Below are 15,574 nucleotides of genomic sequence, written 5' to 3'. Positions count from 1 at the left end.
TTGGTGGGAAGGGCCTATAATTTCACATGCATTTCCCCTCACGTGATTAAGGAAGGTCCCCTGTGTGAGAGAGCCCCTGCTCGTGTCTCAGTGATGCGATACTGTAGATACCCCCTCCACGGCCCCTCTCTGATGGCTGTAACTTCAAAGTGCAGAACTTTTTTATTCTGGGGGCCAGTCTTAAAAGAGTGATGTGGTAAAACTGTATTCTTATGCAGAGTCCAGAGATCCACCCTGGGGCGTGTCTAGTAAATAATTTTAAACTGTTCATTATCCTACCAGGCTGAATGTTGAGGTTCTTATGCCTTTCCTTTCAGCTCCCTCTGTGTTTCACTGCAAGTAGAGCTTTTCTTTTTAAACTTGGGCATTTGGGGCATTTTGGATAACACCAATAAAATCACATCCCTTTCTCTAGTTTCTTTGTTTTCTATTTCCCTATTTTTCTTTATGCTCTTCATGCTCCCACCTCCCCCACCATATACACACAAAACGCACCACATACACACTCGTCTTACCCCTTAATGCACCGTGGGCTACCCTGTGTTGCCCTGAAACTAGAATTCAGAAATCCCAAATAATTTATTGTAACTATTCACTGAACACCTTAAATTTAAAAAAAATGTAGAAGCCAGTTAAGCTAATACCGAAAGGTAGTCAGGATCGGTGCCATAACTCACTCGTGGGCCTGAGGACGCAGGGGCTGTCTGGTGAGTGTTGTATTTTCTGGCCAAAGAAAGTCCTCTTTTAAAAATACTGGATGGTCACTCATAGCAGGTATTTAGAAAACCTAAATAAGGGACCAGGAAAAAGACTAATTATAATAAAGAAAAAATCAAAATCAACAAGCAACTATAAACCAGAGACACACTACTGGGGGTGTCTCTACCGGGGGTACGGGAGGAGGAGAGGAGGGATTAGGGTTAAAATAAGGGGGGGTGGGAATTGTGGGGAATATAACCAAAATGAAAATGCATACATTGTGCAAAAATGAAAAATGATGTAAGAATTATATAAAAAATTTTTAAAAAGTGAAAAAAAAGAAAGCCCTCTTTTAACACTGTCCACATATCCCTCATTGCAGGTTCATGGCCATTGCGTCTGTCAGCACAACACAGATGGTCCAAACTGTGAGAGGTGCAAGGACTTCTTCCACGATGTTCCTTGGAGGCCAGCTGCAGGCCTCGGGGACAGCGGTTGCAGAGGTGGGTGAAGAGAAGTTCTGAGCATTCCCGAGTGTGTTCAGATTTCCTTATGGTGAAAAATATTTAGTTCATTTCTGTGGAGTTGTCGACACCAAAGGTGGTGAACCTCACCTTCCAGTTTCAGCTGTGGGTTATCCAGATACCTCCCTTTATCCCAGCAACTTCTCAAACCCTCACAGCAAAAAATTAACATTAATTGAACAAATGCAGCAATACGCGTGTTGCACAGTCCTTTCCCTGAGGAGAGGCTGAGCCAATGCAAGAACATTGGGGGCAGAGCCACCCTGGGAAATAGGGGAGCACTAGATTTGGTAGAGATCCCAACCATTTTCCTGAACATGACCTTCAACCCAAGAGTTGGGTAATAAGAGAAATGAGGTCTAAAATAGAGTTTGGCAGGCTATTGTATTTTTATTAAATATTTAGGCTAATAGGATGGGGTGGGTTGTAATTTGTTTGCTGCCTCCAAAGTTTGATGAACTTCCAAACAAACTTGTTACTCAGTTTTTTCCCCAAACTTGGAAAAAGAAGAATTTGACAGTGTGAAAAGTCACTTAGAAGAACTTCGAGAAAGCCCCAACTCTAAGCATCACAGTGTCCAAGACGCAGCAAAATTCAGTCTAAACTTATGCTGTTTACAGGGGAAACCAACAGGACCAAAAGCCAAGATTTACTACCAAGACAAACAAATTCCTCCAAACAGATTATCTTCCCTCTGTTGCTCTCACTGAGGTCCAGATGGGTAACAATGAACTGCAGCCCATAGGGCAGAAGAGGGACACAGGGTGGGGGGCTGAAGGATGGGGAGCAGCTCCAGCCTCTTAGCAGAGAAGTCTTGGTATATATAGAACATTGGATGGCAAAAACTCAAATGTCAAAGTCAGGAAAAGTATTCTTTTTAACCCCAAAACTGTATATTTAAAATTACTGTGAAAGAGACCACACCAGAAATGATCAAACCAAAAGGACCCCCAACAGAACAACCAGACCCCCAAAAATTAATGCCCCAATGTTAGGAAATTGCTATAAAACATGATTCATGTTTTTCTTTTTTTTTTTTTTTTTGGTTTTTTAAAATATTTATTTTTATACAAGAACTGGGGTACAGGCTAGAGGCTCAGGAGGTGAGAGGATTCACCAGAGACAGAGTGGGGAACAGAACAGGCAGATGGACCGAAGTACACTGCCGAGGGGAGCAGCGGGTGAGACAGGAGAGGTCTACTGCACCATGTGGGTATCTCCCTGACCGGCTGGGAATAGAACTGGTGCTGCAGAGGCTGCAGACAGCTTCACAGTGCAGCGCTCAATCTGCTGCGCCACCGGGGAGGCCCAGATTCATGTTTTTCAACAACATTTTTTATAACCTTGCTAACTCAATTATTCATACTGACTCAGTAAACTGTGGGGTGCTTTCAGACTAGATGAGTCAGTAAACACATCTTTACTGAACAACATGAAGATGACACCACTGGGGTCAAGATCACCCCAATGGTTTTGTTTTATTTATTTCACTTAAAAATTCTAGATATTAATAGTTTGGGGAACACGTTCTGTAAAGAATATATTATAGAATCAGGATGCTGGAAAGATCCTTTGAAAGCACCTAATGTTTTGTATACTTGGTGTATCTGTAGCTCTAAAAACGGCCAAAGGGAGCAAGGAAGCCCGCGTGCAGGGGTGGGTAGGCGCTGCCCCACCTTCCTGTGCCCAGTGCCTCCTCTCTTCCTGCAGCTTGTCACTGTAACAGCCACTCAGACCGCTGTCACTTTGACATGACGGTGTACCTGGCCAGCGGCGGCCTCAGCGGGGGCGTGTGTGAAGACTGCCAGCACAACACCGAGGGGCAGCACTGTGATCGCTGCAGCCCCCTCTTCTACCGGAATCCGCTCAAGGCCATCTCAGATCCCTATGCCTGCCTGCGTGAGTACCAGCCTCTGACCCGTCACTTCCACCTATTTGAGCCAATGCTGATGGATCCCTGGCTGCCCACTGGTGAATCTGAAATGGTCTGGGTTCAACCAGGAGGGGGCAGTAAAATTGGCTACAACATTTGCCCAGTGGTAGACAATTCAACTTTGCTACTAAGGCACAGGGGCTGTTCTTACCTTACTTCGTTTTTCTTATAGTAGCCCTCAGAATTCGTTCATCCTATTTTTATTCTCAACTTTTTAAGAAGAAATATTTCGAGCATTTACAAAAGAGCAGAGAATCATATAAACAATCTGATACCCACCACCAGATTTGTCAAAACTATTATCTTATCCTATCACCTTCTGGAGTTCCATTAATAAAACATTTCAGATGTTATTATTGTCCCAGGTGCACATCTGCCTACCCTCTTCTCTCTTCCACATGTGTTTATCATTTATAAACATATACATATATATATTTATCATGATATCATTTATCATTACCATGTTTGTTTTTATACTTTCACACGCTTTTGATCTACAAACAATATGGCGTGCTTTCAGACTTGATAAATATGTTGCCCAGTATCCTTGAGTATTTTGGTCAGCATTATATTTTTGAGTTTTGTCTATATCAGTGGCCTTAGTCCTCCACTTTTAATAGATTTCCTTCCTATAAATATGACAAAATCTGTTTGTCCATTTCTTTCTGGATGCTGCAGTAAACATTCTCATTTATGTGACCTTGTGCACTGGAGCAAAGGCCACCCCTACACCCCACACCTAGGAGTGAAACTAAAGGGCCATGGAGTGTGAGCTGCTTCAAATTGATTAGGTGATAGTGAACTGTGTCCTCAGTCGCAGAGAGTGCCTGCGCTCTACCCTACTCTCTGGCCAACACTTGGTGTTGTCATACTTGAATTTAAATTTGAATTTCCCTGTAGGAGTGAGACTTGAGTGAGGCAAACAATTCATGTAGCTCCCCAAATTTAAGGAAACAGTCACTCTCAGGGTCATGCAAGCCAGGTTGACATCTGCCCTTGCAGTAACCTGGCAGGAAGTACTCCTTAAGCTTTGCATTTTAACCACCTTGCTTACCTCACTCATCCAGCACCGCTGTTGGTTATTTCCTAGATAAATATTCCAACCCAGCTTCAAATACCCAGTGCTGGGAACTGGGTCTTAAGTCATGCACTACTTCAAACTATCAAGTTAGGTTGTTCTTGTTTCATGGATGCTGGCAGGAGATTTGAAACTCCTGGGTCAAAGATGAATGACTATTATTCATGGGACAGCAAATAACCAGATGTTGTTGGTGGTGTGTGTTCCCAGGTGTCTGAGCCCCAACACCCACTGGAGCAACACAAAGGATACCAGATGCATCCTGTAATGATTAATGGGTTTAGGTCACAGCCAAAGAATATGGAGCTTGAGGATTCATTGATTTTATCAGTGGAAGCAAGCCTCCTTTCTGTCCAGGGGAAGATGCCACCTCATTCCCAAAGGTGGCTTGCTGTTACCACAGTCCCAAAGAAACAGCCTGGGTAAAGAGTAACTGGGACCTTGCAATGTTGTCACACTCAGAAAAAAATGTTCCAATTCCCAGGGCCCATGGGATAGCTTCTCCCAGTACCCAGAAATCCAGCTTCTTTGGCTGTCACAAAATATTTCACATTATATTTCAAAAGGACCTACTATGACACTAGAATCTCAAACTCTGTCTAATCAGAATACAGAAAAATGAAGTCTTCTGCACATGTAATTCACTGGCCACCTGAATGTATACTGTATCTTAGATTTCAAACTTTAAATCAATACAATGTAGAATAAGCATAAATGAAGATTTTTTGCTCAGGTAGGCACTTGATACGTAGAATTTTACCAACATGATTTCTTTATTATTGATACAAAGAACTGGATTCCCAGGAAATATATTTTATTAAATCAGTGCCCCACTAGAATTGGCAAATGCCTACATGCAAATTTTATTAAGGTTTTAAAAGCTATGTATTTATAAAAGAAGATGAAATTGCTCTCCTGGAAAATACTGTGTTTTCAAACAAATAGCCTAGGAATCTGGAAAGAGATCTGGAAATAACTAAACCAAATGTTTTGAAGCCAGAGTCTTATTCCTTAAGAACCACTTAACAGGATCTTGATGTTGCATTTAAAGGAAACCATGGAAAGAAAACTAATACCCCTGATAGGAAGTTAAGAAGACATTATCTGTAAATAAGGAGAGATGAGGAGCTGGTCAAAACCACCATTACGAGGCTCCCAGTTCCTCCCAGCTTACCTACCCTGTGTGTGTGTGTATGTGTGTGCGCGCGTGCATGCGTGCGTGCGTGTACACAAATGACGTGTGTTAAGATCGACTAACTTTCTAGTGCAAATGTTCTCTAAGTTGTCCTGGTTTGATCATAAATATTTACATAAACAGATTCTAGGCATAAGAGTTAACTAATTTTAAGTTTTCTATTGATTAAAACTCAGAGGTACTACAGGAAAAACCAAGATTTGGTAGACTCAACCTCTGTGCTGAATTAAATTGTGTGATACCAAGAAATTTTATTGAACATCTAGACTAAAGGACATGACATAGGGTTATTTCAAAGTAAAGTTACTATCTGCTGTCACCCACCTCTCTTTCCCAAAGGCTACTTCCTAACATAATTAAATTATACCCTGGAACTCAGTACTAAACCTTTGGAGAGCCTCCCAAAAAAGTTGAACTTTTTTCTTTTGACTTATAAAATGAATCCAGTCTGTTCCTTCCTTTCCAGAAACAACTGACTTTAATAAGAAGAAAATTGTGTTTATTCCAATCGAAACAGAACCCAATCCTGTTTTTCCAAAATAAGATTTTATCGAGAGTCACAACCCAATAACAAACCATCAAAAACTGAAAAAAACTCTGTCAGACAGGCAAGTGTTTGCTTCAATGACACCAAACAACTGGTTTAACTGGATTTGTTCCACTAAACTCACTAACCTTAATGGTTATTTATTAGAGTTGAGGGTTGTTTTTCTCAATCCACAACAAAGATGTATAAATGTGAACATAGTTGTTTCTCAGAACCAGGGGAATCATTTTTTATTTTTACTTGCCTCCTGCACAGTGAAATCCCTGGGAAACACAGCACCACAGAACAAGAGATGGGGTGGTCAGCTCGCGAATACCAACACTTGTTCTCTCTACCCACACCTCAGTAGTGCCGTTCCAGCCTCTGCCTCTGCACCCTAATAAATAGGGGGTCACACGTCTATGGGGCAGAGAGTCCTTTCCGCACTCAAGCAAGCTCTGGCTTTTCTAACGTCTACCCTCTGGAATTATTCAGGCTGTCAGCTTCCTTTTCTACGGGACACTCCTTCCTTGACTTGTTCAAGTTTCTGCTGAGAAGGAGAGGCAGGGAGGAGGTTGTTAGCTTTGTTGTTCCTTTGCTGCAGGTGACTACCTCGTTTCCCGGAATCTCTTCATCCAAGCTTTTGCTCCACCAGCATACTTTCAAAAGGAAAGCAAGGACATGAGTATTTCTTGCTTTCCCCTTCTTTTCTCATATGTGCTCCTTCCAGGAAGAGTCAAAAAGAATAATAGTCCTCATCCTTGCAACATATTTTCTAAGATGGGGAAGAACAGGCTGATTTTCTTAACCACATTTCAGAAATTTGGTAAACATTTTATGTAATTCCCCATCTTTCTGATGTCCCTTGATTCTTTAATATATAGATATACACATACATATATGTATATATATATATATATATATATATATATATATTCACTGCAATACCCCACCTCTATAATATTTGTAACTATCTATTGAGGTGAAATTCACATCATATATAAAAGTAACCATTTTCAAGTGAACAATAATTCGTGGGCAAAATGTTGTGTAACCCCTGCTACATAGCTCCAAAACATTTTCATCTCCCTCCCAAATAATCTGTTCTTCTAGTTTCCATGATAGCAGTTTTCCTCTGGCCCTTTGACTTCAAATTCATTTAAAAGTGTTTGTAAAAGCAAAACGTATGGAGTTACTCAACATTTCCCAAGACCAGAGACTGTCAGATAGTTCCATGCAGCCTTTGGCCAACTGTCTAATCATGTCAACATATTTAATGATTGGAAACAATAGCTATTAAAGAGTTAAAGTGGGGGGGAAATGCTTTATTTACAGTTCAGTTTTCCCATGACTTGCATGAACTGACATCGTGGTGTCTGTGTCTCCAGCTTGTGAATGTGACCCTGACGGGTCCATATCAGGTGGCATTTGTGTGAGCCACTCAGACCCCGCCGTGGGCTCTGTGGCGGGCCAGTGCCTGTGCAAGGAGAACGTGGAAGGAGCCAAGTGTGACCAGTGCAAACCCAACCACTATGGACTCAGCGCCTCTGATCCCCTGGGCTGTCAGCGTAAGTCAACGGCGGCTGGGCTGCCAGCTTGCGTATTTTAAAGTTTGGGACTATCTTCATCAGCCATAACGTTCGGTGATTGTAAATACGTGAGTCCTGCCAGCCTCCGAGTTTTTAAAAAACAATACAAATCCTCTCCCAGCTATTAGCAGAGAGCTTTTCTCAGAGGCCTGATGAGTTTGTCATAAAGGACCAGCAGGGGGCGCTCGTATTTTCCCCGCTGGAGCAAACTCCAGGGCAGGTCCAACAAATGTAATTCCAAGTTGTGAAACTAAAAATAAGTAAAATTGTATGGGGAATATAAAAATAAAATTTAAATTAAAAAATAAAAATAAAATAAAAATAAATAAAAATAAGAATAAGTAAATGCATAAGTAAACGAATGAATGTCTCCAGAAGGACTCTTCTGCACACATTCATGAAATTATATTATACATTTATGATAGATTTATGACCGAGAAGGCAATTTTCTAGTGTGGGTTTCTTTTTTCAAATTCCTTTCTCCCTTTCTCCTCACACTCCTCCTAGCCTTGCTCCTCTGTTCTCTGAGACAGAGAAGGAAAAAATTGAAGAACCAAGGGAGGGATTGTAAGGAAATAGAAAGGACCTGGGAGTTTTCTGTGGTCAAATGGGGAGGCCCTTGGCTCTAAGATCACAGAAATTTAGAGCCTCCTGTGGTCTCATAAAGCTGCAGATTCCTCAGGGAATCTGGGTAAATAATTGTTCTTTTGTCACAGTGTTGTGTTCTATATTTTTGCCCATATAAGGGAGTGTGAATTATTTGCATGTTTAGAGAGCTGCATGCTGTATTTTTCTGTAGAAAAATGCTCTTTTTCTTGGACTTGATGGCACAATTAAATTTCAGGATAATGAATTACAGTCTAGCCAGTTTCCCATCACACTGTTCAGTACTCCTGGTTCACTAACTAAACCTTGTTTTTTGTCTTGGGTGTTTGCTCTTTTGTAACAACTTTACTAAGATATAGTTCACATACTGTATAACTCACCCTGTATTGTGTAAATTTTTTTTAAGATTTATTTATGTATACAAGAACTGGGGTGCAGGCCAGAGGTGTGGGGGTGAGAGGATCCACCAGAGACAAAGTGGGGAACAGAACAGGCAGACTGACTGAAATACACTGCTGAGGGGAGCAGCGGGCGAGTCAGGAGAGGTCTGCTGCGCCACGTGGGCAGCTCCCTGGCCAGGGATCGAACTCCTTCAGTGGCTGTGGACAGCCCCATAAGTTGCGTCCCAACCCCTTGAGCCACCAGGGAGGCCCACAATTTAATATTTTTAGTATATGTGTTGTGTAACTAGCACTGCGATCAATTTTAAAACATTTTCATCACCCCACCTAGAAACCCCATTCCCCGCATCCGAGAATACACCCAAAATACTGCAAGCTGGATCATAGCATCAGTCTTCATGGTGGCCAAAAAGGCGGAAGCCATGCAAATGTCCAGCGACAGATGAATGGAGAAGCAAAATGTGACACACACAATGGGCCATTATCCAGACTTGAAAAGGGAGGAAATTCTGACACATGCTGAACTTGAATGATCTTGAAAATATTGTGCTAACTGAAATAAGTCAGACATAAAAGGGCAAATATTGTATGATTCCTTTTAAAACAAGTACTGAGCATAGTTATTCCATAAAAACCAAAAGGTGGTTGTCACCCTTCACCAGCGGGGGAGGGTGAAGATTAAAGGGAGGGATCTTGCTTAATGGATATAGAGTTTAATTTTTTCAGATGAAAATAATCCTGGAGATTGGATGCACAACATTGGGAGTGTAATTCAACCCTAAATTATCCCTTTAAAATGATTAAGATGGTAACTTTTATGTTGTATGTATTTTACTGCAAAAGAGAATGGAAACCCATGCACTTTTTTAAATGCATTTTCATTCTGAGGTTACATTTCTGCTTCTCCACATGTGCACATTTTCCACTCAGCCTCCACCAAACCACCCGTGCCAACGCCACGTCTGCCTTCCTCCTCCACCCCTCTGCCCTCCCCCTTGTTTCCTCTGGTAACCATTAATTTCTTTCATTTTGTCCAAGATTTATTACTTCTGTATTTTTCCTGTGTATATTTTTGGGTTATTTATATTCCACAGATGAGTGAAACCATCTGATATCTTTCACTTTGTGATTTACTTCATTGAACATGTCTTGAGGTCCATCCCTTTTGTCCCTAAGGACACTGCTTTATCTTTCCAAACAGCTGTGTGGTGTTCCATTGAAGATATAGTCTATATGTTCTTTATCCATTCATCTGCTGAATGGCACGCAGGGTGATCCCTTGATTTGGCAATTGTGGACAGTGCTGCTATGAACACGGGCAACGTGAAATCTCTCCATGTTGGGTTTTCATATTTTTACTAGAAATATCTTATAAAGGTATTGCTGGATCATACAGAATTTCCATTTTTATTTATTTAAGAAACTTTCAGACCGTTTTCCATAGAAGCTGCACCAATTTATGTTCTCAACAGTGGATGAGAGAACACTTTCACCACATCCTCACCAACATTTATTGTTTCCATTCTTTTTGATTCTCACACGGTGAAGTGATATCTCAGGGTGGTTTGGATTTGCATTCTCCATAAAAAGAGATGTTGAACAATTTTTCATGTCTGTAGGCTGTCTAAGCATCTTTAGAAAAGTGTCTACTTAGGGCTTGTGCCAATTTTTGATTGGGTGGTCTTTTTTTGTTGGTGGTTTGTATGAGTACTTTGTATATTTTGGAAATTAGCCCCTTGTCAGATGTGTGATATGCAAATATTTTTTCCCATTCTCTAGGTTGCCTTTTGTTTTTGTGATGGTTTCTTCTGAGGCAGAAAAAAAATGTTAGTTTGATGCAGTCCCACTTGTTAATTTTTGCTTCAGTTTTGGTCCTTGCCATTAGTGTTGAGTCCCCAAATATATCTTGTGATAGCTGTTCTGCAGTGTGTCCCCTATGTTTTCTTTCAAGTATTTTATAGTTTCCCTTCTTATATCCAGATCTTTAATTCATTTTGAATTAATTTTTATGTGTGCACTTAAATATGGGTCCAGTTTTCTGTTTTTACATGTAGCTCTCCATGTTTCCCACCCCATACCCTCTCTTTAGCTCCTATTCCCCCAGCCCTAGGCAAATACTAATCTACTTCCTGCTCCTATAGATCTGCCTAATCCATACAAATGGAATCATGGACATGGTCTTGCATGACTGACTGCTTTCACTTAGCATAATTGTTTCAATTTGATGAAATAATATTCATGTATAGCATGTATCAGCACTTCATTTCTTTTTATTGCTGAATAATATTCCATTGTATAGTTATACCATATTTTATTTATGTGTTCACTAGCTGGTGGACATATGGATTGTTTCCATGAACAATGGTTATTCCTGCTGGGGAGTAACTGGGGATAATATATATCTTGCTTTGGAGGCATCATTTGTTCACCTTCACAATATAGGAAAGACTCAGAAATGTCTATGGGTAGAAGAAAAAGAGGAGGGAGAAAATAAAAAGCAGAAATAACAAGGCAGCAAGAAAAAGAGTGGAGAGAAGGGGAAATGATAGATACCTCTTCCAGAGAAGGGGCTGTCATAATCACCATGTCACCCAAGAATCCTTGTCCCTGGTCACCCAGCCTAGCCAGCATCTTTGAGATTACTGTGCAGCATTCAAGCTTGCATGAATCCTCCACTTTGTTGTCCCTTCCTGCTTGCCATCCAGTAGAACTGCACAAGGGCTCTGGGAGTGCAGGCACTGGATTTCTGGGGCAGGCTGCATGCAGCACAGTGATCGTGCAGCCAGCCAGCCAGTGCACTGGCCAGAGCAGTCTGCTCTATGTCCTCGTGGCCAGGCATCTTATTCAGTGTGAGCTATTAAGGACATTTATAGGAATGGGGAAATAAAAGTAAGAATGACTGTGTATGCTATGCTTTTAGCCTGCAACTGTAACCCCTTCGGGAGCCTGCCACTCTCAGCCTGCGATGTGGACACAGGCCAGTGCTTGTGCAGACCTTCGGTCACCGGACCACACTGTGAAAAATGTGCTGTATGTATTGTCCACACCTTCCCTTTCACATAAGGGTGCAGATCCCTACTGCCATTGCCTAGAAAAGACTAGGTCTTATTCATTGTTTTCCTTATCCTGTTGTATTGCAATACTCCTGTTGTATTGCCATCCCTACCATTTCTTGCCAAGAAATATTTTGGATAAGCTCATTTAAAATTGAAAAAAAAACAAACCTTAGGTTTAAAGGTACTGTGGGAAATAAACTCTTGGACTTTTCACTAACTCCACTAAATATATGAGCATGTATGTCATGACAGTAAAATAAGAAATGTGTCGTACAGTTCAGGAGTTCCAACCCAACTCTTACTTTTTTTGTTCTCCAGTCTTGGCAGTCCACGATGACATTTTAGAAAGAAAAAACAAAATCTTAACCTAATAAAAGAACAGTGACCTTGATGTGTCTGAAGAAATGTCGCTGATAAATAAGAAACATATGCCTATTGGGACATAGTTTTGTACTAATATTTTAGGTCATTTTACTGAAAACATATGAGGATGAGGCGGGGGAGAAGAAGCCAGAAATTTCGAAGCAGGAACTCTCTGTCCCATATGTCAGGGCAGCTAGAAGTTTTACGCGTGAGGGTGGGTCACCCCAGCTCAGCAGCCACGCATGAGCATCACGAATGAGCGCGCTTTGCGAAGCACTCCATCAGCTCATTCCAGACAAACCTTGGATTCAGGCTGACCTTTTTACTGGCAGGTTAATTGCCATTGTCCAGTTAACTTGATTTGTTGAGCAGGGACCTGCCCATGGGGAAATTGTCCAGTGTGGCTGAGCCAACACACCCACCAGATGGGTCTCCCCATCCATCTGATGTCCCCAAGACCTCTGCTGAGATGGCCAACGCGAGAGCATGACCTGGCGGGAGGGAGTTTTTGCAACCACATTCTGAATGAAACAGCTCATTTTGCATTGTTTTCCTAAATTGAAATTTAGTTTTTGGGGAATACAGCAAAAGTGCCTTGCCATGTCTTGTAACAAATTATGTCGACTTTGAATTTAAAATAGATCTTTTTGAGTGAAATCAGGTGTAAAATTTCACCCAGATAACAACAAAAAAATCCTTAATACACACATTTCAAACAAGAGTCTCATGCCTGTAAGATATAAATTTTATCTCAGCATGCTAAATTGAGATTTGAGAGGGAAGATTTTTTTCTGACCATTTCATAGTAAATACTATTAGATTTAGGAAATAGTTGTTTGTAGCTCACCAGCTGTTTATAGTGAATAAAGGTCAAGATGTTGTAATGATGAAAAAGTCTAGTACAGCAGAGCTGACTCTTGCACAGGCCCTTCCTTATGCCAAGACAACTTATTTGAAAATGAATGACTGCTAAACTGGGATATTCGCATAAGATCTCAAAATTAGCTTGATAGAGGTTTTTTTTTTTTTCCCAAAACATTTCAATATTGTGTAAGTAAAATCTTTAGGGATTTGCTGGAAAGGAAAGCTATTGGCTTTATAAAAGCAGTTGCAACTCGACTTGCAGAGGAGCTTCTCAGACTAGCCTTAAACAACGCAGCTTGAGGTTAAATTGGTGCTGCCCAAGGCCCTGAGTGCTGCCCAAGACCCATTGCATTTCCACTTGAGGAATACTCTAACAACCCTCCTGTTCCCTCCACTTCAAGTCCTGGGGATGAGGAGTTATGTGTCCATCTGAGATCATTCCCAAGTACACAGGGAAGAAAGGCTTCTGTATGATTGTTTGGGCTCTCTGGCTATTTGATCTGCATCCATTAAATTATAGTGATTTTATTATTATGCTTCGGAGCAGCAAATATCCTCCTAGCTGGAATCCACTGAACATTTTCTCTTTATAGGTTGGATACTGGGGATTGGAAAATTATCTCCATGAATGTTCGCCCTGTGACTGTGATATTGGAGGTGCTTATGCAAATGTGTAAGTCAGTAAAATGAATGACAATGTTGTGTCAAAATTCCTCACTCATATCCACTTTATAAAAACACCTTTTATTCTGATCTGCTCATGGTCACAGGTGAAGGATTTTATTTCATGACAAGCAAAGGACATTGAAAAGCAGTGCTCTTGAGACTTTAACTGCAGCCCAACTGACTAATTATACTTCAAATATTTCCAAGAGTGAGAAAAACAATTCTCTTGACTGGATATCCCAAGAGGCGGCGGGGTAGATGCCTAGAAATGTGCAATCTGAACTGCCTCAGACGTCAACTCTTTGCCATACTGTAAAGGTCCTATACACTGCTTCTACCAACTGTTAGGGCAGCTGAGGAGAGAGCAGCTCCCTGGGTTTCATGGCTGTGCATTGGCTTTTCAGGACAGGACAGGAGGATCCATAGCGACTCACATCCCCCACAAGACAGCTGATCCATGGATTTAGACATTTGGAACAAACTCAGAGATCACTTGGCCCAGTATCCCCTGGCCTGCATTCTGCACTCACCCGCTCTGTGCTTCTTCACAATGGGTTGGTTTCTCCCTAGGTGCTCACCCGCAGATGGGCAGTGTGAATGTCGCCCGCACGTCACTGGCCGCAGCTGCACTGCACCAGCCCCTGGCTACTTCTTTGCGCCTTTGAATTTTTATCTCTATGAAGCAGAGGAGGCCACACCACTCCAGGGACTTGTGCCTTTGGTTGGTATTTTATTTACTCTTTTCTTAGATTTCATCTGATGCGGTGTCTGTAGCTACACACAGAATGCCCTTGAGATCTTGGTTAAGGTCTCTGGAAAATAATGATTTTGCCTACAAATGCATGTAGAGTTTTATGCTATCATGGAACTAAGGATCATTTTGTTTACCTTTGTATCCTGATTCGAGCAGAGCTTGGCACATAAGTATAAGCGGTACAGCACTGTGATGAAATGGACTTGACTTTTGCCTTTTCAATGCACCAATCAGACAGAATGTGTTAATTGAGCAGCTTAATGGCTTGTCTGTCTCCACCAGGATGCTCCAAACCATGAGCAGGAAGGGAGATCTTATGCCATCCACTAGTGTTCCAGGACATAGCCACGTACCAGACGTGTAGTGGGAACTTCACTCATCTCTGATAATGAGCGAATTCGGTGCATTACAGAGTGTAAGCCGTGCTCTCTGGCCTCCTGAGACTGAGCTTAGATTAGCAGTTCTCGCTGACGGCAGGGATGTGGAAGGAGTGCGTGATTACAAGTGCCGCTTGCACTCTACTTCATTTCCGAGGAGTCATAGTCCTGCAGGCTGTTTTCCCTAAAAATGTGTTCTGAAGACTTGTCAGAAGAGCAGACACAGATGTGTCATGACCAGAGGACATACAAGTTAGACTCCTGTAACCTTCTCCAGCGTTACAGCAGCCTTAGACAGCGATAGGACAGAGGAGAGGCAAAGTAAGGCCAAAGTCTTGAAGGGGAGCAGCATGTGGAGGCCAGTGCTGAAGACAGGATTTGATTAGAAAACAGGGGACTCATGCCAGCTTCCCAGGACTAAGTCAGTCCCGGATATCTTTTCCTTTTCTGGATTCTGTTGGTAGGAGGGGCAAAACTTGCTCTTTCACTGATTGGATTTGGTAGGGGAGATTTTCACTGTCTGTACTCAGACTTACAACTGTGGTAGGTAGAATAAAAATGAAATAGTCCTATGTCTAGATTCTTCTTCATGGAATTTAATATTGATGGTGACTTAAAAAAATTTTTTGAAAGGAATACTGCAACTTATGCTATAACAATTATAAATTATCTATATATATGTGCACATGTGCACTCATTGTCTTGTCCCCTGGTTCCTGGAGTAGAGCCATTAAAATCTTTCTACGTTTCTAAGTGATAAGAGCATTAGGTGCATATTTTGTTTTAATATGTGGTCTTTGACCCTGGTTCCTGACACAGAGCACCTAAATCCCTTGGAATTTCCTGAGTGATAGCAGTGTCTTTTGTTCTAATAAGGCAATGTTTGGTGGGCTCCTCATGGGAGCTGGTCACCAGGAAGACCAAGGCATGATTGTAAGCTTGA

The 15,574-nt window shown here is 41.6% G+C and overlaps 1 protein-coding gene across 1 annotated transcript in view; it reads left to right on the top strand.

Moving 5' to 3' along the window:
- The window catches only part of LAMB4 (laminin subunit beta 4), a gene marked incomplete at both ends in the record, with an annotated part of 86,776 nt that overhangs the window by 25,057 nt on the left and 46,145 nt on the right, over positions 1–15,574 (top strand). Inside the window, 6 exons of the mRNA XM_084230617.1 lie at positions 1,082–1,202; positions 2,934–3,122; positions 7,344–7,523; positions 11,472–11,581; positions 13,428–13,507; positions 14,071–14,221. Coding sequence (XP_084086743.1) covers positions 1,082–1,202; positions 2,934–3,122; positions 7,344–7,523; positions 11,472–11,581; positions 13,428–13,507; positions 14,071–14,221 — 831 coding nt within the window. The remainder of the gene's footprint in view (positions 1–1,081; positions 1,203–2,933; positions 3,123–7,343; positions 7,524–11,471; positions 11,582–13,427; positions 13,508–14,070; positions 14,222–15,574) is intronic.

Source organism: Talpa europaea (assembly GCF_964194135.1).
Source record: "Talpa europaea genome assembly, chromosome: 3".
Classification (NCBI taxonomy): domain Eukaryota; kingdom Metazoa; phylum Chordata; class Mammalia; order Eulipotyphla; family Talpidae; genus Talpa; species Talpa europaea.
This window is presented reverse-complemented; position numbering and strand designations above follow the sequence as displayed.